This window comes from Cardiocondyla obscurior, linkage group LG10 (assembly GCF_019399895.1).
Source record: "Cardiocondyla obscurior isolate alpha-2009 linkage group LG10, Cobs3.1, whole genome shotgun sequence".
NCBI lineage: Eukaryota > Metazoa > Arthropoda > Insecta > Hymenoptera > Formicidae > Cardiocondyla > Cardiocondyla obscurior.
This window is the reverse complement of record NC_091873.1, coordinates 3,712,596-3,736,011: the sequence shown is the minus strand read 5'-3', so window position 1 is coordinate 3,736,011 and position 23,416 is coordinate 3,712,596. Positions and strand designations below refer to the sequence as shown.

Here is a 23,416-nt window from a genome sequence, read left to right as displayed (position 1 = left end):
AATAGTTGGGTTTGGAAACGAATGAGTAGGAGCTATACCCAGTTCGATCATTGCAGGCGCGAGAGGTCACAATTCCAATTAATTTCGCATCGATTAATCAACGCACGGGTATTTTCATTCTTGCATAAGCATGGTGATTGTCGTGCCTCAGATTTTCGCGTAATACTTCCAACGGCTTAGGAACTCTGGGATATGCAGAGAGTAAAGAAATGAGGATCGTCTCAACCTCGGCAGTGGGCGTACGGTCTCGCCGAGGAAAAGGATCGTTCGGAATAGAACGAGAAATTGTCGACAATCACCTATGCTAAAAAACACTCAACTCGAGTGGTATGTTATTTAGTTACGACTAAACCAGATATAGCTCATAACACGCAATTTATCCAGACTATTGAGAGAGAGAGAGAGAGAGAGAAGTGGAAATGGCTGAATGGAAAACAGGGTGCTGGATTAAATTGCCGTGAATTACGAAAATATTGTCGTTATTTTTTTTTTTTTTTTTTTTTTTTTTTTTTCGACGGAAGCTTCAGCTTTTCTTTCTTTCTTTATTCATACTCGGAAATGCATCTTTATAAATATATACCTACGTGAATACATAATTTTCACATACGTGTACATTTATGTATTAAGATGCATATGTCCGTGTCATTTAAATAATAAATTCTCTCTTCTTGACTAATCTCTTCTTTTTTTTTTTTTTCATTTTTTAATCTCTCGCCGCGCATTCACAAACAGCATCAACATTCATATATGTAATAAACACTTTAAAATTCAACAAATGCTCTCGTAAAATCACGATCTAAGGCCTAAGTAATTTTAGGTATACGCACAGTTTTTCTAACCGTGCCGTAATAGAAGCTACAGAAATATACATGACTTTCTCATTGACTTTCTCACCGCGAGATTATTTGAAATCCTTGCATAGCAAGTCTCCCGCTTGTCTCTCGTTTCTTCGATGATGCTTTTCCATCACTGACCAGATATATGTCTGGTAAATGTTCTTAAATATCCGGAGTAGTCGGTCTTTCGAATATATATGTATGTATGTGTGTATGTATGTATGTACGTATGTATGTATGTACGTTAAAATAAATATCCCAAAAGATATGAAATATTCTAAATACAATGTCTCACAAGACGTAGATTTTTTTTTATAATTATAATTATATAATTGTTATTTGTCACTGTGCGAAAAGAAAGTAATATAAAAATTATTACACATAATTTATGTAACAATAGCTTACATTTCTGTACGAAACGTAACTTTTACAGCTACGTAAAACGTATATGTTTTTAAAATCAAATTACATATTTTTTTAATTTTAATTTTTCCATTACTTTGATGAAATTAAATATTTTAGAAGGTAATAGGCATGACTTTTGGCGTTACTAAAATTATTGACAACGGTTTTACGTCTGGAAGAAAAAAAAGGAAATCATATCGTCACGTTTAACGTTTTGATACTCAATGGCATGTCTGTTCTACTCCACTCTCACCGCGATTCGTATCGCGGGGGTATGTAGTAGCCTTCCTCTTTCTTGCTCTCTGGAGGGCTATTACTGAAAGTTAACGGAAGATCAAAGATCGCCCGAAGGTTTATCACGCTACAAACACAGAGGGATTCTTCGAAGGACGTATGAACGTCTATGCGTCTGCAGAGTGCAGCCTGGGAATTCCTCGCGTTGGAAACGAATCGCGTGTTGCACGGACTTGAAACAGAGCTTGCTGAGAAAAGCTTCGCTTCAAGGAAGTGAAAAAAAAAAAAAAACTTTGGACTTGACGAGAGCGCGTTTATTGGATTGGATTCCGGTTCTTCAGTAACCACGAAACTATTTGAACTTCTGTGAATGTCTTTAGTTTAATAACTTACGGAGTTATCATGCTGCCGTGAAATATCTACGTCAATATTGTGCGTGCAAGCATTTTTCTGATTTTTACGATAGATATGTTGAGCTGAGGCGTTACTTGTTAAAATTCTGAAATTTTACAGCTCACAGTTTAATAAAATATATACTTTTATATATATACGTATAGAGTGTATTAATGTAATATGATACGTTGTGACATTTACGTAGCTGGTTCTTCTTAATATTAATATTAAAGCTTTTAATTATTAAAGATTCCTATTGTAAGGAGCTCGAAGCTTGTTTCACCGAAGAAACACGTGTGCGTTTCCAGCGCGAGGTGCCTCACGTGCACGTTTTGGTCTGCACTCACACGTTTATCATTTAGAACTCACCCTGTATACCTACCTACAACATCTAAGTACAACCGAATAAAAAAATAGAGACCTCTGCGTTTTGAAATGCCACGTGATGAGAGAAAAAAGATGACGGAGTGGTAAAGAAAAGCAGCAGGTACGCGTTAAAGTGTTGTATAGCGCAGGTATGCAGCCGACAAGAGTCGGTGAGAAGTAAAACGAACTTGATCCGTTTCACGGGTCAAGACTACGGGACACACTTATAGCGATATCGTTTATACGATTAATTTTACATTACGTATATTCGAAATGACACGCTAACGGCCCATAGGATTTCTCCTTAGGAAGGAAGACGAAAAGTTTGATAACGACGGTTCATAACGGCTAAACCGATCGTTCGCAACAACATTGTTTCGCCCATCTAGATAAAAATTTGCTCGCATCGAATAAAATGCAATCTTAATCATTGTTTCCCGATTCTCAAGATATTACTTTTCTTTTTAATATAAAATTTATGTTTTCTCTTTCTCACATTGTGCAATGATGAAAATAGGAAGACGAATAATTTAGAAGAAAACTGAGAAAGAGATTCTATCGTAAATGTTATCGTTTAAAAATATTTTTCTAAATAATTGTGTCTGTCGAGATTAGAAATTGTTTTCTAACACTTTCAATATTAAACAATAAGATTTACAATGTCGTTAACAAAAAAATATTACATTTTAGTAACCTAAGGATTAAATAATTTTTTTATTAATCAATGCCGTATTCCCGAGCGAATATTTGGTAATAAGATTGTTGAGATGGCTGAGCGATGTACCGAATTCAAAGGAGACATCGTGGCACAAGATCTAACAAAGATCGTTCATCCTTCACATTGTCGTTTTAGTAATCACAAACTCTCGCCCCGTGCGTGCGTAATACACGACGTATCGGAGAAGAAGATGAAGGAATTGGAAAAATCCTTGAGCGCGGAAATCAGACTCGCTCTTGTACCGGCGCCAGATCTTCGGTTTCCGTTCCCCTTCGACAGAGAAGTCATCCTATGTATTACATGTGCCCTTTCTTCGACTTTCTGTCGCCTAGATCGCCTCTTCGCGGTGATCTAGCCTTTTCCCCGAAGATACCCCGAAGATTATTTTCTTAATTTTTTTTCCGTCAGTCACCCTCGACGAGAACAACAGATCTTTCTATCTGCAACTCGCTTTCTTTTTTCAAACCGACCTCATCAACCGAGTTCTCTCTGATCTCGATGGCTTTCTAAACTAGCCGATGAGAACTACAATGACGAGGATGACCACGACGACGAAGACGATAGACACAACGACGATAACGACGAAGACGAAGACAACGACGCGATCGTGATCCTCGTCTACCTGTGACTGGAGAAGAAATATCCTGCCCTCCCGCGCCGTCCCAGGTGTTGCCCTAGACGGCGTCGTTCTTTTCGATGCGCACGTTGTTGATGAAGAAACTTACTTGCCGTTTGAAGTTCAGGTCGTGCTTGTTGAACGTGTGAGCGTGCAGCGCAAGAGCGCCAGCCGCTGCAGGCTCTATTTGTTTCAAATGTTGCTGCATTTGCTGGTGCTGCTGCTGTTGCTGCAGCTGTAGCTGATGCTGCTGATGAAGATGATGGTGATGATGTTGGTGATGGTGCAGCTGATGAGGATGATAATCGGTGGCGTAGCGATCGGTATATGGGTTGACTACGCCTGTGGTGGTGCCCGATGAGATGCCGGCCAGGCACGAGGAACCGCCACCAACGCCCAGCATGCCGCCGCTCCCGGTGGTAGTCCCACCTGTCGAACCGGCAAGCAACGAACTGGTTAGTGCCGCGGACGACGCATGGCCACCGTACGGTACCAGCGAGGTCATCATGGACGGTCCCCTGGCCAGGGCCAACGTGCCGGGCTGCTGCTGACCACCCAGGCCGGTCGATTGCGTGGTGCCACCGGATAGTTGTTGCCGTTGATGCTCGGTATCACTGCTGCTTGGTACAGAGATGGCCTTGAGCAATTGTTCCCGCAGCCTACCGCCACACTCTTTAATACGCTGCAGCTCGGCCTCCAGCAACGCTACTTCCTTCTCTAGGGTCGTTATGCGCGCGTCTTTCGTTTCCATGATAGCGGTCAGGGTGGTGCTACCGGGCACGCCGCCTGGAACCGCCACGCTACCTCCGAGGACGGTACCGCCGCCGCAGCCCCCAGCACCTGCACCCCCCGATACGCTACCTAATCCGATGACCGATGCACCCGCCAATCCGCTGATTCCGCCGATTCCGCTGATGCCGCTGATCCCACCGCCGCCGCCGGCCACCGGCTGTCCCGACGACGCGGTCGAGGCGTATGCGAGCTCCAGCTGCGTCTGCAGGCTCTTCAAACTCTCGTTCGTCGCTTTGAGCTCCTGATACAACAGAAGCAACAAACGAGGAAGACGGTTACAGGTCATCGACTTTCTCGCGCTACCTTTTCTTTTCTCTGTCGTGTCTCTCTAGCGCAATCGCGCAATTGCGCGATCTTGCGATCTAATATCTTTTTTTTTTTTTTTTTTGTCTGTTTGATGATGTTGTTAACATGTTGTCTGATATCTTTTTTATATTTTCTTGGATGTGAAATATGCAGTGGTGCGGTTTCAAAGATGTGACTATAAAGATAGTTGATTGGGTGCGGCTTCGCTAACGTATGAGACTGCCCCTGTACTTATCATCACTCTTTCGGAGTTTGTCCTGATGCTTTCGTTTGCTCTACTTTTTCTCTCTTTCTCTCTCTCTCTCCCTCCCTCGATCTCTCTTCCTCTCTAATATCATCCACTGCTCTATCGCGTATTTGAAGGTTTATTTATCATTGAAAAAATATGTTACTTAAAAATGCAAAACAGAAAATGCAATTGAATAATTTAATTCTGTTAAGATTTTACCGGCAACCTTAAGAAGGTAAAGATTGAAAAAATGATTGTAACGTGCAAATAATAAATCCGATTTGGTACATGTAAAAAATTGAAAGAGCAACAACAAAATGTTGCGAATAAACTGACGATTTATTTTAATCAACTATTTTCTCATATTTATCGATAATTGTTGAAATTCAAAATAATGCTTCTCTTCATTACGCATTTTGGCCGTGGATGAGAAATGTAATTTTCATGCTTCGATCTCTCGTTTCGCGGGACAGTCTCGAGGAAGCGGAAGTGACACCGGCAGCGTCCCGGTTGACGAAAGAAAAGCGACGTACCGCCGAGCTTCCATCTTCCCGAAAAATCTTCGTTCTCTTCTCTGAGCGGTAAAGACATTTCTAACACTTGAACAAAAAAAAAAAAAAGAAAAAAAAAATAAATAAATAAATGAAGAAAAAAATGTGATCGAGGAATCGCGACTGATTCTCGCTGATAGAAACGGCGAGGAAGTCTTCGTCCACGCGTATCGTTCCTCGCCTTCTCTCTTTCAAGATCTCTGCACTCGCGTCTTTATTGTCTGATTTCTATTCTGGGGTTTGATTGGCACCGCATCGATCACTGGTGACGATCGACGATAGTTGTTCGATAACGTCACGTAAAGTTCTTTCGACGGTCTCACGGTCGCAAGGTCACGCTTAAACAACTCAATGTGCTTGCTTGTTATTTGACTTTTCTCCTCGTTATCATGAAATTAATCCGACGATGATCCTCTTCCGAACGCCGGGCGCCGCCGCAGTTCTTTCGCCCACCGCGACGTACGGCCGACATCGTTGTCCATTTTTCTGCGCGCGGCGTTTCGATGATTTGTCACCGTTTTACATTCTAACAGGTATTTCTTCTCATTTTATCTGATTTCCGCCTGTTGATTTCTGTCGCGATAAACGGTGCGATCTCAGTCGAAAAGATTGTTTAAAAATACACGAGGATTCGCAATTGTCACGTCGACAAGAAATATCGATTAGTGACTTTCAATTAATCTTACTAACTCGAAACGCGGCCACGTCGTATGGACAAGATCTCTTTTGAATGCACGTGTGGATGGGATGCGTATCGGTGTTTTGCGAATGTGAATAAAAAGAACTAGAGTTTTATCGGCCTGATAGGAGAAGAAAAAAAAAAGAAGAATTTCGACAGTCATTATTCATCGCCTGCTAGTTATGCTCGCGCACGGATACGCATCTTCGTGAGGTTGTATGAATGTGAGTCATAAAAGTGCGAACAGATCGATGCATTTTTTTTTAATAATTTTCATTTGACGTAATATAAGAAAGAACTTCTCCGTAGTATCTATAACGATACCGTTTTTTTATTTTTTATTTTTTTTTTACTAGTCACAAGCACTCAAATTAATTAGTTGACGGATGCGGGAAATGTCGATCTATCGGCACTCTCAACGACGAAAATACGAGTGGTGTTATGATAGAGAGGATAAGACAGTAAGATTACGCGAGGAGAACGACGTCGTATTATCGCATCTCGCATCAGGTCGGTGCCAAACAGTCGCAAAGTCCTCCCTTGGGCCTGGAATCGGCTTGCCTTGACGCGACTTGACGACTTTCGGACCGTCCCGCTGCTCGTGTATCGATAACGACGATTGGCGATGGTAGCGGTAAGTCGTGATGGGCAAGAACGTGTCTGAGGCGTACAAGAACGAGAAGAGAGTATATATATAAATAGGCGTTAACATTCAGTGAATCAACAGCCGAGATGATGACAGAACAAACACATAAAAATAGTGTGGGGTGTATGTAAATGTACATCTGTGGGCGAACGTTCGTGCACACGCACACACGTAGAAAATGCTGCTGTGCGTGCACGTGTGCACGCAACGATATGTATATTATTATAAGATACACGCGAAAGGAAGATGGGGCGTACGTATATTATGTATATTATGTGTGGTTCTGTATTATATAAATTTATACAGCGGAAACAAATAATAATATACATATATAAGTGTATCTAAATATAAAATAGAGGAAAGAAAAGTGTGATATATAGATATGAAAATTGTTCTCTTACGGGACGCATCAAAAGTCTCGTACAGCCTGACGTTGATTTTTTTTCATAGCGTGTCTCGTCCATCCTCCTGATCGTCATAATTTGGCCGATTGTGGTTACGAATATGCAAATGCCGTCGATAACCACTTTTTCTTTCTTTCGCTTCCTCATTCACACCCCCGCACACACACACACACGCGCACGTGTGCACGCGAGATCGATCTCTCATTTCTTTTCCTCTTCCAAGTACTTAGTATTTTCGGATATAGTTGCGCGATGCCACGAGGCCACTTTTAACGCCGTGATGTATTCTTTAATCCTTTTGTCCCTAGTCTTTTTATCGTGAAACCTAGGAACCATCTTTTAAAACATTTATTTAATCGGCTAGACACCAATTCGATCTTTTCTAAATCGATCTTAACATCGCAGCCTTTAACGGATCGGCGATGCCTTACGCGAATGTACGGTACGCCATTGATCGAGAGCCACTATACGATGCGCACGATGAATATAATAAATCCAGGCACACCTGGACGTAGTACACGGCGATAAATTAAGTACCGGAGAAAATTTAAGGCAGCGACATGGAGATGACAAACGTGCAATTAATCTCGATAAGCGTAAGAATGAAGAGACAAACTTACGTTAGATTATATTCGTAAACGGCGTGCGCGTGAGCATGTGTGATTCATAATGCTAACGACCCCCATACTAACGACGATATTATGGCCAATGTGACTTTACTTTGACGGAATGGTTTCAGGTACGCTTCGTTAAGTAATTTCTGTGTTTTAATTAAATATACGTTTTGACATCTACGTAAATGTAGAATTTCCAAAGCAAATAAAATCTTTTGCGCGACAAACAAATTTGCATTTAAAGAAATATATTATATTATCTAATTTTTCAACGTTGAAAAAAGACTTGCCGAGGATATTTTTTTAGCCGTCATTTATTTAAAAAAAATCAGAGGTATATCTCCTCGACATAGCTATAAATTAAAAATGTAATTATGTAAACGTGTGCTTTTCCGCATTCAACCTTCGTTATACGAGATATTCGTTTTCTACATTTGTAAAGAAAAAGAAAGAAAAAACAAGTAAAATTTAGAATTTGATTAATTAAAGCTTGATTAATTTTGATTTATTTATTGTAATTAATATGCGAAACAGATCGCGACAAACTTATTTTGCGCGGTGGCTCTCTCGAAGGCAACACACGAGACAGGGCACGAGACGTATACACCTTAATAACACACGCGTATGCCAGAATCCTCGAGTGCTCTGACTACTTTAAGAGAGATTATCTAACTATAGCGTTATGTTATACCAGTTATAAAAAAAAAATTTAAAAAAAATAAAAAAAAAAAGAAACGATCTCGGATAATTGTCTTCGCTCCTGCACCTAAACCAGACCTTTAATTAAATTTAACGTGTGTAATTAGTGTACCTGCTGACTTTTCCATGGCGGGGCCTCGTGGCGGAGTAGGAAGTCACATGCGTACCGCCAGTCCCTAATTTCGAGCTACGTAGTGATGTTGTACTTGTAGTTGTGGTAGTAGTTGTAGTTGTGGTGGTTGTGTTGTAGTCGATGGGTGATGGCTCGTGGTGACCGTGATGATGACGGTGGTGGCTGATGATGTGGCGGTTGATAGTAATTGTACTTGTGGTTAGTGACGGATAGTGAATGACATGACATAGGCGTGATATTTCCCCGCGGGCACGGGAAGAAGGGTGGCTAACGTATCTTATCGCCTACACATCCAAAGCAGCTCATTCCGCGCATTCCAATCGCAGCTGTTATCGTTACTTCCGACACTACATATCCTGCCGGGTATTAATTTCCTTCGCGTATTCATTCCTTCCTTCATCCCCCGTGATTGACCAGCCGTCTGCTGCCTTCTCGTTGGCGTCGTTATACTCGAATTGATAATAATGCTAGCGGCGGACGATTCGTCCCGCGACTCGCGCTCCCTAGATGACGATGATAATTAATTTGCCGTCCGAGCCAATTTAGCATCACGTCATTACGCACCGCGAGTTCGAGAAAATGAGGTTTTTCTTTGATGCGGAATATGTATGCGATGCTTCATGACGTTGCGAGCGTGTGTTATTGTTAACAGATTGTTAAGTGAATCGTTACATTTTACCGAGAATAAGGACGTCGTGGACGAATCGTTCGACGTGTATTGTGCATAGAGAAAGGTAGAGAAGAACACGTGGCTGTACTAATTTGGAAATACAGGACTACGTGTTTCTGTTATGGTTTATTCTCATGATATCAAACGCGTTTCTTACGAACTCGTATTTCACTGTTACAAATATAATCGCTTCTTTTAGTTACCTGCTTTCTTTAATATACATATGTGTGTAGACATACAGAATGTTTCACCACATGTATAATATATGTATAATTAAGTTCTTAGGGATAGCTAAGTTTTTTTAGAGACAAGTGAACAAGTCCTATACCATTTTATAAAATTCTCAAACGTTCGCAGCTTCCTTGTCGTCGCTCTTACTCTAGACGCTTGAGAATTTTATAAAATGGTATGGGACTTGTCTTCTTGCCTCTAAAAGACCTAATTACCTCTAAAAACTTGATTATATGTGGTAAACATCTTGTAAAAAATATCCCTATAAGAAAACTTGCTAAAGTTTATTTATTAATTTTTCAAGTATACTATAAAAAGCACGTTGCTTCGTAAACTCGATTCAAATTATGGCAATTAATTACGTGCAACGAGATTGCAGCGATTAATTGACGCGCCTGTCGCATCGAGATCAGCTTATACCCGAAGAAATTTGTCGCGAAAATAGAGGAAATTAAACCGAGTAGGTTTCCCTGAGTACCGAATGCGCGTCCTTCTTCCTCGATCTAATAAAAAAACCTTTCCTACGCGCTCGCGTGGAATTTATCAATTCATCACCAAACGTTTCGAGTAGTATTCTTTTTGTCAACCGAAAATCTTGAGATAACAATATTGTATTACCCTCACTTGACGTTTTATCCGAAAGCAGATAATTAAAAGGTCGTAATTATACGATCGGTGTCATTTCGACAAGTTCGAGCGTCGAATCGATGTTATAAACGCAAAGCAAATTTGCGTTTTTATCATCCATTAAGATTTCAAGCTTGTCAAAATTAATTGTATTAATTCAAACCAAAATATAAAACACGAAGGACTTGAGTAAGGATCTTAAGGAATTGATCGACACTGGACCAAAATAACGCACATAGGTCCGGATTGGTGATTATATAGATAGAATGTTCGTGCTGCTAAAATTGTCACGATAAACAACGAGAAAGGCTTTTGATGCTGGTGCAGCTGATCGTTCAAGAGGTTGCCCAAAGTAGTTGTAATCAGAACAATAGGAAATATCGAGTTAAGGGTTAACATTTGTGCGACATTTGTTTCGGTGACAAAATGAGAGAAAGAAGAAACAAGGAGGGAGTGAAAGATTTTTCGTGCTGTTGGTAGGCAATGTTGACGTGCTCGTTCTATTCAATTCGTGCTTGAAATTGCACTCGAATCCGTAAATTTTGATTTTATCGAATCACCTCCGATTTCGAGTGCCACTCAAGCTACATAGACTTCGTCCAAGTCCTAAGTCTAACAGGCATGGAATACGAGAGTGCAAAAAGACCGATGTAACGAATGCAACGTTGTTCGTCAACATTAATTATAATAATTGACTAACTGCGATACATAATAACACATAATCTGTATCATTGTCATGATTTCATTAGTGTGGAAAATTAATTTTTTAGTGTACGAAAAATTTCATTGCTCAATCACGTAAAGGTAACTTTTAAACCGTTTCCCCCATGGCGCAGATTTGGCTGGCTATTTTAGGCGTTCTTGCAGAAATGCAAATAGATATAGAGCATAGAAAAACGATAAGGAATATGAAACTTTACAAAGAAATTGCACGCGGGCAGAAGAAAAGCAACATGTGGGGAAAAATGGGTGAAAAAGCAGGGAAGAGACCAGCTTATTACCCCGGTTGCAACGAGCGGAAATGTATACGTAATACAGCAGTTTTTTCCGAACGACTTCGCATTCCATATGCCGGAAACGAATTACAAACGCGAGAAAGACACAATATAAAAACGCGGGGACGTATCTCGAGAGGTACATGATCTAGATCTGCTCTAAAGATCATCTAACACGAATTGCATAAAAGGCAGAGCGAACATGATGACGGCAGTGCTCAGGTGCTCAGGTGCTCAAGTGCTCGGAAACTCTTTTGCGAGACTAACAATCTAAATACGCTCGTTTCGCTATGTGACTGTGCAGCAGAGCAGCGACAGTTGCTGAGTGAGAATAAGCGATGAGGGAATACTAACACTTCAAAAATTCACGGACCACAGTTTAACGCGAATTCGGCGACGACAAATCGGCAAACATATTACGTTTACAAACTTTCTTTCTTTCTTTTTTTTCTTTTTTTTTTTTTTTTCTCCAACAAAATACAACATGTAATAATTTTTTTTTTTTAATATAGATCGACACGATTGCAGTAACAATTTTGTATCGTAATTTTTACAGAACCGTAATTTTTTTCATTATCTTAATTGCAATAAAGTTTCAAATAGCTTTATTAATTAATTCTTGATTCTGTCTTTTATTTCTGTAGCGTAAACTTACGACGCGTTGGAATGTAGGCGTTGCATCGTAGACTATCAAACATTCCATATAACGCGGTCAAACGATCAAGTTATTGGACGAGTAATAATTTGAGAAACACCTCAATAAACTCGACAAACTTTTTATGATATTTTTGCAACATGATTCTCGGAGAATTTTACCGTCCTTCGCGATTAAAGTATTTGGAAACAGTGGTATCACGTTTATAAGCGTGAATTTTTGAATTTTCTTTTTTGCAGCGCGGCGACGCAATGAAAGAGTGCGCGGACAAAACACTTGTAAGAGAATAAATTCATGATTTTGCACGTACGTTAAACGCGACATGGATGCGAAATGCGAATGTGAGCGTTTGCTTAAAAGACGTTTGTGCGTGTATCTGTATATGTGTACATGTGTAAAAGTCGTTGAGTCGCGAAGTGACTCTCGTCCATTTTTCACTCTTGATTCAATTTCTTTTCCTCCGAGTGAAAAACGCTGCCAAATCGGAATAAATAGAACCCTGCGAGCTCGTACGAGACGCATCGAAACATTTTGACTGCAAACAGCCCCGATTGCATCGGTTACGTAAAAAAAGTAATATCCTAAACCTAGACAAATGTAACGTATTCTAAAAATGGAATTTTTTTTTTTTTCTATTTGTTAAAAGAGATAATTTTTGCAATTGTTACTGAACGAAAATCCTTAAATTGTAGAGTTTTTGTTAAGTACAGAAATTCTTCAAATATACCAAACCATTAGATTCTCAGACAATTCAATTTTGTTCTATAACTTTTATTTCAACAGTTTAATATACCTGTAACATATCTTTGTAAAGCCTGTAATTCTTGGATTTTATCAAAATTATTTGAATTAAAATAAATTTCTCGCCTGTATTTTATTTATAATATTTTATTCGAACGCATCCGAAAATCTCTTTTCAAACGGTATTCTCCGCGCTGTCTTGGCTTACAGATTTATTAATTCGAAAATTCTCCGCACCTTTTAACAGTCTTGACCGTAAACGTTGACCAGCTAAAACCTATCGCCATCTTTCGATCTCGCATGTGCATACCATACCTTAATCTCGCCTGTATTGCGAAACTTAGAAAACCCTTTCGTCGCTCGTGAGAGCTCAATCGATTTTGGGGGCAATGATCGAGTCGAGTCGAGTCACACGAAGCAGGCAAAAAGAGTTCCCAATACCCTGTTGTGGTCTCTAAATCAAGAGTGGATCGCCCGTGTAAAGATAAGAGCTAGGTCCACTCATTCCCTGGTGTTTGCCTGTTTCTCTTTTGTCCATTTTGTTCCTCTTTCTTTCTTTCTCAGATCTCATGTGACATAGAAGTTCAAGCGTGAGCACGGCACACGGGGCACAAAGTAAAGCCACTGGCGGTGCAATAACTGCAAGCTACTTGCAAGCAACTACTCTTACAGAATGGTGGGCAGCGATATTAATGTTTAACGCATATGTGTATACGTTCAAGGTACATTAATAAAAGTAGACAAATTATTATACTACGTCAATGCGTATACACGTATGCGTATCGATAATGCGTATGAGCGTTGATTGAAATGAAAATGATACACACACATATTTGTATGCATGTATGTATATACATATACGTACGCGATGCATAACGTACATATATATACATATAATTATAATTATGAGTATGTAGGGCGACGAATAGAAATAGCTTAAGGACCTGCTTCTGGGCCATCGACTGCATTTGCTGGAACATGATCCTTTCTTCCTCTTTTCCTAGAACAACAAAAAGTAACGAGGAACTCTTGGAGGAACTGTTTGGTTCCAGGTACTTGGATTGATGCAACTGTGAAAGTGAGCTTACGTATGTATGGATTTATGTCCGTGAGTGTATTTGTGTGTACGAAAAAAAAAAAATAGATTTATATTATAAATTAGTGTGCAACGCACGATATCTTCATTTAATAAAAGAAAATGTTGAAGCATAAAGCATTATAATCCCACCTATTATTTGTATAAAGTGTCGCTTCTACTCAAATTTGTAAAATTATTTAGATTAAAAACGAAATCGTTAATATGTCAATGCCCTGTCATTTATACGTATATGCGAAGCGCAAGTATAAATGTGTCGCGTGAATCGATATTTTATCTACTTTTAAAAGCATTCCTGCTTTCCTAAAGTGCAAGATTAATATTCTCTCGCAGCACCATTTTCAACTATGCACCATTAACTATGCACTTGACAACAAGACGGGATGAGGATTTTCTCTTTGTATAAATCATGATATTGAATCACAATCTTGCGGTTTAATGAGATAATTCGAATAAACCGCTTTAGTTGTCAAGAACGACTTAGTATTTGAGTAAAATATTTTATTTCAAAGAAATATTAATCTCCTTTTCGGTAAAATTGCGTATTCGCCGGACGTTGTACATGTTTTTTTAAAATATACAAATTAAAAAACCAAATAAAAGCTAAGTTTCAAATGTAAAAGTAAAACACATATTTTATTTTCCAAGGATATCGAAAAATGTTCATTTTAATGTAAGTTATATATTCGACTTTTTAATTCAATTAAATTCTTTGAAATTGTTGAAAATTATTAAATTTTTTTTTTTTTGTTTAATAACTAAGATATAAATTAAATAAATTACGTGTATTGTTATAATTTTGCATTAAAATAAAATGCCAAGTCTTTTTATTTGGTTTCTTACGATTCTAATAAACTCACTTGCATTTACACACACACATAAAAGTTTGTATTTCTAAAATGCAGCATTAAAATATTTGATTGATATTAAAACCAACTAATTTAAAAAATCGCAAGCAATGCCTCACCCATCCCCTTGTTCTGGAGCATCTCGAGGAGCTTCTTGATACTCTCATCACGGGCTTGTAGAGTTTGTTTTTGCGTTTCTATTCTTAGTTCCAGCTCCTATAATGAAACAAAATTAATAAAGTTAATTCAATTTCAATAATTTATTATAATTACATTAATTATGGAGTGTCGCGTGTAGAACTTGATTAGAAATAATTGAGAACTCAAAGATGCGCTCGAAATATTGCTGTCTATATTAAGCGTACAAAATTGTTTTTGCGTTTGCAGATGATATTACCGGGATCAGAAATTTTAAGAAAATTTAACATACATTACAACAATATTAACGTTAGTTTGTAAATTTTTTATTTTTATATGTAAATTATTTAATTTTTCATTACAAAAACTATCTTAAGCACATATTATACCATTAATTGTCGTGCGGAAAAATGTGTAGTTTCTTCTAAAAATATAAGTTTAATTATTGTAATTGAATAAAGAGGTAATTAATTTATTATCGTCGATGCAGAGTCCTCTCGTTCTAAAATATGATTGACATTTTAAGTAGAATAACAAAAATTTATCGCCATATAAATGACGTAAAATATTTTTTTAATTTTATCACGTGTATTTATACAGTATTACTTTTGTGAAAATCATAAAGGTCCGGCAGCTAATTATTTTGATTTTAATTTAATATTAGTAGCTATCAACGATGGATAGTACCGCTCCGCTCGAGGCCCACGTAACGAATTTAATACACCTCTTTGACGGCAGAAAAGTAATTAGTCTGGAATTAGACACCCGCTGCTGGCCTCTTGCCGACGTTTTTCCTGTTGCGCGAAATTTCTCGCCTGTAATATTACCTGTAAGCCCAAGTAGCAACGCGCATTTAGGACTAATGCGAGATTTTAAATAAAAGTTTCAGCAATTGTCAATGCGTAATTAAATTTATTAATGCACAATAATGAAAATAAATAATGAGGACGTACTGGGACGAGGAACCGGAAACCGAATGCGTTAACTGGCGAATGGCCAAAGGCAACCAGTTGCTTCCCGTACGTTGTACATTTGACCTGTCTGCGACATTTCGGTCATGCTTACGAACAAACATCATTTATTTCTTCCGCGATGTTAGACTACTTCTTAAAAGCATATCTGAGAAAGAATTTCCTACGACTTATTACGCCCAAACGTGCACGTTGATAAATTGAGTTTATCAACTGTCAATCAATAATTTATCTCTGAGTAAAAATTAAATGTCTTTTAAATGTGAAACAAAAATTCTTGTAAAAAATTTTTTTACATTATCCTACTACTTTAAATAAACGAGTAAAACTGGACATTCCTAGTGCGTCGCTGCGCACCGTCGTTGCCAAGATTTCCAAAAGCATTCTGGGTCATACAGACAATCGGTCATTTACCTCAAATGCAACCGAAATCTCTTCTCTATTTTGAGGCTGCAAGCCTCATGGACTTTATGGTGCATCAATAAAATCAATAAAAAACAAACACATACTTATTACCGAACGGATTATTTCGCGAATGTAATTAATCTTATTCATCCTTATTTTCGTCATCTTTGATAACATTTCTATTATTGATGATACGTTATTAACGAAGACGACTAAAATTACCATATAGTTGTCGATCAAGCGAAAAAAGGAATAAATAATCGATTGCTGTACAAAATTATTACCAATACGTTCACTTGAATTATTTAACATTGTATACATTATAGTTTACATTAGTTACACTTTAAGTGTACTTATTTAAGAAAAAATAAATAAATAATATAAAGCATTATCAAATTAAATGACGGATTTACTATTAAAATTTTGTAATATTTAAGAAACGTAACAAGTATGTAATACATGAATAGTGTGTACGTGACAGACGTCCAACAACGGTGTCGGAAAAATAGCGTAATGTCCGATATACTTGGACTTAAAGTCGCGCGAAAATTTTTACAAATGTCAGGGAAACTCTCGAAGCTGTCAGCAAGAAAGGTAAGAACAAGAAGGAAAAGACGGACTCTTTGGTGGCATCACACCCCCTGAGAGAAGACAGATAAGTCCGTTCTCCGTTTTACTTTCATTTACCGGACTTATCTGTCTTACTAGCGAGGTAAGTATCGCGATTATTTCAGCGATGTTTCAATCTTCCGTGTGGTGTGCTACCATTCTATTTCGAGGCTGAGGTTGAATTATTTTCAATCTAAGACGCGGGTAACCGGCCTAGTCCCGTCGATTAAAATTAATCTCGTAAATCACGGCGATCAAAAACTGTTTTTTTTTTTTTTTTTTTTTTTTTTCTCGGAAAAATTCAGCTGTGCAGAAAACAGTGGAACACAGCTCCGTCATTTTGCGGAATAATTTTGCGCCGCGTTATAAAAAAAAGGGATCGGACGCGTTAAAAAATAACATATGACTTTTAGACGTTAATATTTACCTTTATCGTATCACGGAGTATGGCAATTTCCCGAGTCAGATGCTCGTTCTCGTTATACAAAACTTCCATTTGTTGCTGAATCTCGACGCTCGGCCCGCGCATTCTCATTCTAAGCTCCTCTTCCAGTTGGCGGACCATTATGCTTTGTTTCTGTAACACAAAACAGTGCACGATTATTACTTGTTACATTTTTTATTATTAACAACATATACGGTGAAAATAAAGATAAATATTTAAAACACTTTATCGCCACAATAATATTGCAACATTATCGCAGTTGTTCTGTAATATTCTGTGTTGCATATAAGATTAATTCATTCTAACCCTTTCCGCGAATCTTTTAGATTCTTCGTCGATTTTAATTTTTGTTGAAAAATTTAAATAGAAATAATACTTCTGTTGTGATAATTGTAATTGCTACGGATTTTTGCGTGTCGATTAATTATATATATATATATATATATATATATATATATATATATATATATATATATTTTTTTTTTTTGGTGAAAAACTTTAAAGCTTGATAATTACGAAACTCACGGAAAGTAACAAGAAATAGGCGGTCGTGAAAGTTTAATTGCGCACACGTCGCTACGTCGACGCTCATATTACATGACCGAAAACGCGCGTGGTTACTTGTCTCCGTCGTATGTCTGCCAATTACTCATATATGGACGTATTCTCGAGTGGTATTGTTCCGCCCAAGCTCTAGCCTGGGCTCGTTAGAGATCGTTAATGACGACGCCGGTGTTGCGACATAGGCGCGATGACGGACAAAAGTCGCGCTGGAAAAAACAGATCTTCCTAAACTACAGTACATCGTACAGATGCATCGAAAGATGCAACGAGCACACCTGTGTTAAACGCTCATTGAACAACTGCATGAGCATTAATAAACGAATATTCGTCAATTCCTAGGGAAACCAATGCGTTCGATATTACCGATTGACCTGATTTGGCCGTGTGTGGAATTAACGCTATGCGACATTACGAACAGGAGAAGGGGAGGGCAAAACGCGGCGGTAGAGAACTGCAGTTTAGTATGCGTAACGTTATAACTTTAGGTCACTCGTCTACGGTTTTGGCGTATCCGTAGGTCGTGGCCGAACTTTATGTTTTACTTGGGCAAGTTTTGCGACATCATTGATAATAGCTCGTTCTGAAATATTACATTAGGCATCAATAATGATTTATAAATGATCTTTGAGTAACAGACGGAAAATATTGTGTAAACATGACATCAAGATGCGACATGAACGCTTGATTGAAAGTCGAAGAATGGAAAAGGTATGTGAGAGAGTTTGGAATGTAACGGAAGCCTTTCTTAAGACGAGATCCTATTAACGATCGAGTATGAACCCTTTACTTCTTATGTAGTAGATGCTCCTTTGACATAAAACCCGCTATATGTATATGTATATAATGTCTTGCAACTATGATAGTATAATGCAATCCCTGTTGTTAAATAATCCAGTATTTAATCAAACAAAAAGTAGATTTAAGAAAAAAAAAAGATTGTTTAATTTTTGATAGTAGCGCGCGCAATGAAATGGTTTAATATTTGAATCGGTTGGTTTTCGCAGAAAAGCAATCTTTTTTTCTCAAGAAAGATAATATTTTACTAATCAGTAAAAAAATTGAAACAAAAATACTATTTTTGGCGAAATATATATATATATATATATATATATATATATATATATATATTTATATATTTATATAATAAAATTCAATTTAATGGAATTTATCGTAGAATATTACGTTACGTTGCTTCGATTACGCGTTACAACTTTTAAATACTATCCGATAATATATTATATCTGATAAACGATATATTGAGAAAAAGTGTACTTGTACATAATAGTTTTTAATTTTAAATACATGCTAAATTCCTCAATGAAAAATATATATTACGTGAGAAAATAAGGTGTCGAGACATGGGCGGAAAAAGAAGGAGAAGAGAATGGCGGAGTAAAAGTAGAAGCGTTATCGAGCGGTACCGACTCGCCATTTCCATCCTTTTCCCCGAGCTTGCGTTCTCTTGCTCACCTTCTCCCTGACGTTATGAGCATGAGATACCTTTTATCGTTTTCTCTTTGTCTCACCCACATTTTCCGCCCGCTCGCAGCCTACACCGAGAAAGAGATCCGAGTACACACTAGCCAGAGGGTTTCCACCCGATTTTTCTCAACGATCCCGTGGTCAACCTGATCGGTGCTCGTATATCATCGACAGCTAAATGGAACGAGGTGTTCTAAACGTGAGTAACGCTACACAAGACAACGTTTGTCATGAAAGGACGAAGGGTGGCTGTAAAGTTCTCGATTTTATGAGCGTATAAGCTATCAACGTGTATTTGTTCAACCACTATCAAGAGTCTTATTACGTTGAAGGCAAGAATGATTTTAAAGCTGATTTTAAAGTTTTACTTTCAATTTAAAAAGATATGATTTTAGTTACATTATCGATTACATTAGCAAACAAAAAAAAAAAAAATTGAACTGCAATAGAAAGATAATTATAATATAAAAAATAATAAAAACAAATATCAAATTCTTGAGAATTGCGAAAAATTAAAACAAAAAGATTACGAAAATTCATTTTGCCTTGTGAAATCTTAAGGACATCGTGCATATTGATTAAGTTGCAGTTGATCCTATTTTTATTCGTCACCTCGCTGGTCTCCCGCCGACGTCTATCGGCAACTTAGTGCTTTCTCTTTCTCTAAAAATCTATTTCAATCTGTGTTGCAAAATGAAACGAATCGATTCGCACGCTCCCGCGCGCACGCGTCTGCTCTCGCCGGCGAATGTCAAGAGACAATTGATTTCTTTCCCCTCCGTGTGCACTGGTGCATCGCATCAATTGCTACAGTTTGCATAGCGGTCGTGCATAAGCGATGTCGTCGACAATTGTCTCGGCAATTTCACTGGTTGTCGTTCTTTTGTTATTTTTATTGTCGCAGATGCATCTCCGCCACCGGGCATTACTATTCACGGACGTTATCATCAGCACAAGAAAAACTGGCAGGTGCAACGTATACTTAAATCACGCGCTTCCAAATTCTTGCCGCACAGAAAAGTTTTTTTTTCCTTTCCACCATTTTCTAATTATACAAAATAATATACTAAAAGAGTAGGTATATAAAACAAGCGCATGTTTGAAATCTTATGTCATTATTATAATGTTGAACGTCGAAAAATATTTTTCGGCACAGGGAAGAAAAATATTTAAACGCGTATGGTTTACGTGAAAGAAATTATAATAAAGATATTAATCCTGAATGCGTGCAAAATACTTGTATTCTAGTAAAAACTTTTCAAACAAATACAAGATTAATCTGTAGAATATTAATCGGATATTTGTGCACTCGATCAAATCTGCGTGTTGCCTGCGCTGATCATTTTTTGCTTTCGATCGGCGGTGATATCGATTGCAGAACGTACGCGGAAGAATAAGCGTTTTTCTAGATAACGCGCGCGCGGGTGGAATCATCGATCGTAAACGTTGAATAAAAGTGGAGTTTATCGATGTTCCCGATATAACCCAGTGTCTCGGCACTTTCAGGCGACCCATATAGAGAGATATCAACTATTCCAACACGTTTCTGATTTATTTTAATAATGCTGTAAGTCTAATTAAAATATAATGCGGAAATGTGAAATGATTATAAATTAAACGAGCGTGGAGAATGCAGGAAACAATTTTTTTTTTTTTTAATTAAAAATATAAAAAATACTTTTTCTGATATTTATTTTATCTAGAGCTCAAACTATTTTCGGGAAAATATAGCATAGTTTTTTCCGTCTTTATAAATCCGTTCGATATCGATCGTGTCCGAGGCAGGACTTAGTTATTGTGTTTTCCGTGCCTCAAGGTTGTTACATAATAACATTATAATTTATGCGTGAGAAAATCTTTTTATGGATTTTGACGAATAATTTCTCTTACGACTGCTACAACAAACTCAACTTTTTACTAAAGTAATCAAAGTTTTAAATAAGCACCTTTTTTTTCAGAGAAAGTATATCGTTTAAAAGGAACAATCATCACGTTGACACTTTAGCATGCACAAATGATGTCGAACGCCTCTCCACATTGGAAATCATTTTCTCATCATTGTCGATAGGGTTACACGTTGCAAGAAAGCAAAGTGTGTAATGTGGAAAAATCGAGCGAATTATTCGAATTTATTCAAGCTGTTATCTCGAACCGGCTAAAAAGTTTCTAGTTTTGCATCAGTCGCGTTCGCGCGCGCGATCGTGGTGTAAAATATATAAATCGATTGGTCTAAATATAATCAGAAAGATTAACGAGGTCTTATATCGTACGTGACATAAGTATGGCGCGACCGCATTGTTCCGTGTTCAGCGACTAAATCCGCAGCTTGTCGTAAGGGAACGTTTCCATAATGTCTCAAGGATATTCTCCGTCACTGATCGGCGCGTGTCCTTCGACATCCCGCCGTTTGTTAATCATTCATCGACTGCGTCAGAATAAACAGTGGTTCGATCAATATACATATAAAGCGGGTGCAATGCGAGAGTGTAATTTAACATCCGAAAAAAAACAAACCTATATGACGTAATTTTAATCGATGCTTCAAATATTGAAAATACCTCGTTGTGTTATTCGATTATCAAGAAATTTAGATACCAACATTCTCAACATTTCGTAATACGTGTAAATGACGCAGTCTTTAGATACGGATATTGTGGAAACTTAAAATGTAATAAGCGTAAAATGTAATTTTCACCTTTTACGCTATACGCAAGATACTAAATAAATTTTTTTCTCCCGCTTTTTTTTTTTTTTTTATCCAAAAATAAGAGGTCAACTTCACACGTAGAGCAATAATTTATTCAACACTATCGTAAACGCAATATACGTGTAAAAACAGATATGACTGCAACTGATACCGTAATGTAACCGCGCGTACAAATATTGGAGTATAAATTTAATTGAGCTAATACAAAAATTAAGCGTCTGTAATTCGCAATACTTTTTTTACGCGAGATGCGTTTCTAACGATATTAAAAAATTTTAAAAGGCAAATTTTTTCTCGAGTGGATTTATCTGGTTCATAAGAACACGGTACAGTTATTAAACCACAAAATAGCAACAAGACAAAATGATGATTCTATTAAGAATTAATGCGAACGTATTGCGCGCACCAAGTTTTCACGATAATAAAATAACATTCGTGACTTTTAAACACTTAAATTTCTGGAATTTTGATAAATCTGAACAAGTTACGTAAAATGTAACTTTTTATAAATTTCTTCTCGTTATAGTTATTATAGTACATTAAATTCTGTTAGTGAATTTTACCAAATGTATTATACCATATATTATAATTAATATTAATTTCATTACACTGTATGATAAATTACTCAAATTCCATCTACATGATTCTCACATAACTCAACATACTTGAGAAATTTCATAGAGAGAAGCAATCGCAAATTAATATCGTTTGAAATAGCAGTCGTGTTGCGAGGATCTTGGCAAAGCTTTCGTGAGTTTTATTTCATTAATTAATCGACCGATTTATTGCAAAATATCGCAAGTTGATGAAGACGGAAGCAAATTACGGCACGAGTGAAACTTGTTGCCGTGCTACGCAGATTATGAATTATTTGCACGATATTTGAGTGACGATGACACGCTGCACCCCGCTCTGTCGTCGCATTAATGAATTTGAAACTTCGCTGTTGCGAGTATTATACCTATATACAGTAATAATAAATTAATTATCGCAAAAGTTTCAAAAGACTCTAAAAAAATATGTACACGCGACATTTACGAAAAATGACTATTTCTTTTCCATGTTACGCCTTTCGAAAATCGAAAATAAGGTACATACATAGTTTGCAACGGTGTTACTATTTGAGAATAAACTGCTCTCTATTCGAGTTGAAATCTATCGACTATCACTCTGTGCAAAGGCATTTGGTTACGTATAATTTTTTTAATCGCAAAAGAGTTAGGAACAATTAGGTCAGACCTATGTCCCGAAACGTTTCGCGATGTACCTACCTACCTACCTACGTAATCTCGCGATCGCAGAAAAGGGTCATGTCTCGCGACCTAATTTCGAGAGGACAACCTTCGCGCAAGGACGCGCGTGACGTCCCATGATTTCGAGCGGGACAACGTTCCGCGCATTTCCGGGGTCTCCGAGAGCAAGCTACCGAGAACCGTTGATATTGTTGCGAAATTAAACGAGATTCTTCAATATGGCTATTGTAAGCGCTCGATGAAATATTAATGCGACGGTAACGCGAATATCCGATAATCGAATAAAATTAAAATGAGAATGACGCGATGAAATACGGACGCGGTTGCGCTTGCGAGGGTAAAACCGTGGCGAGCATCG

The 23,416-nt window shown here is 37.7% G+C and overlaps 2 protein-coding genes across 3 annotated transcripts in view; both read right to left on the bottom strand.

Moving 5' to 3' along the window:
* The window catches only part of Brp (ELKS/RAB6-interacting/CAST family member bruchpilot), a 42,537-nt gene that overhangs the window by 17,402 nt on the left and 1,719 nt on the right, over nt 1–23,416 (bottom strand). For both annotated transcript variants that reach the window (XM_070662176.1, XM_070662177.1), the window contains exons 2-4: nt 17,035–17,184; nt 14,604–14,700; nt 13,485–13,540 (exon numbers count right to left, since the gene is read on the bottom strand). In XM_070662176.1, coding sequence (XP_070518277.1) covers nt 13,485–13,540; nt 14,604–14,700; nt 17,035–17,184 — 303 coding nt within the window. The remainder of the gene's footprint in view (nt 1–13,484; nt 13,541–14,603; nt 14,701–17,034; nt 17,185–23,416) is intronic.
* On the bottom strand, nt 480–6,851 carry LOC139105883 (PE-PGRS family protein PE_PGRS3-like). The gene is made up of 2 exons (XM_070662207.1): nt 6,597–6,851; nt 480–4,601 (listed from the first exon to the last, which is right to left on the bottom strand). The coding sequence occupies exons 1-2, from the start codon at nt 6,630–6,632 to the stop codon at nt 3,627–3,629; spliced, it is 1,011 nt and encodes a 336-aa protein (XP_070518308.1). The 5' UTR covers nt 6,633–6,851; the 3' UTR covers nt 480–3,626.

Excerpts from the sequence above, each read along its gene's own strand:
- LOC139105883 (XM_070662207.1), bottom strand. The coding sequence starts at position 6,632 with ATGCGAGATGCGATAATACGACGTCGTTCTCCTCGC. Across the intron at positions 4,602-6,596 it reads TACGACGTCGTTCTCCTCGC|GAGCTCAAAGCGACGAACGA; the intron begins GTAATCTTACTG and ends CTGTTGTATCAG.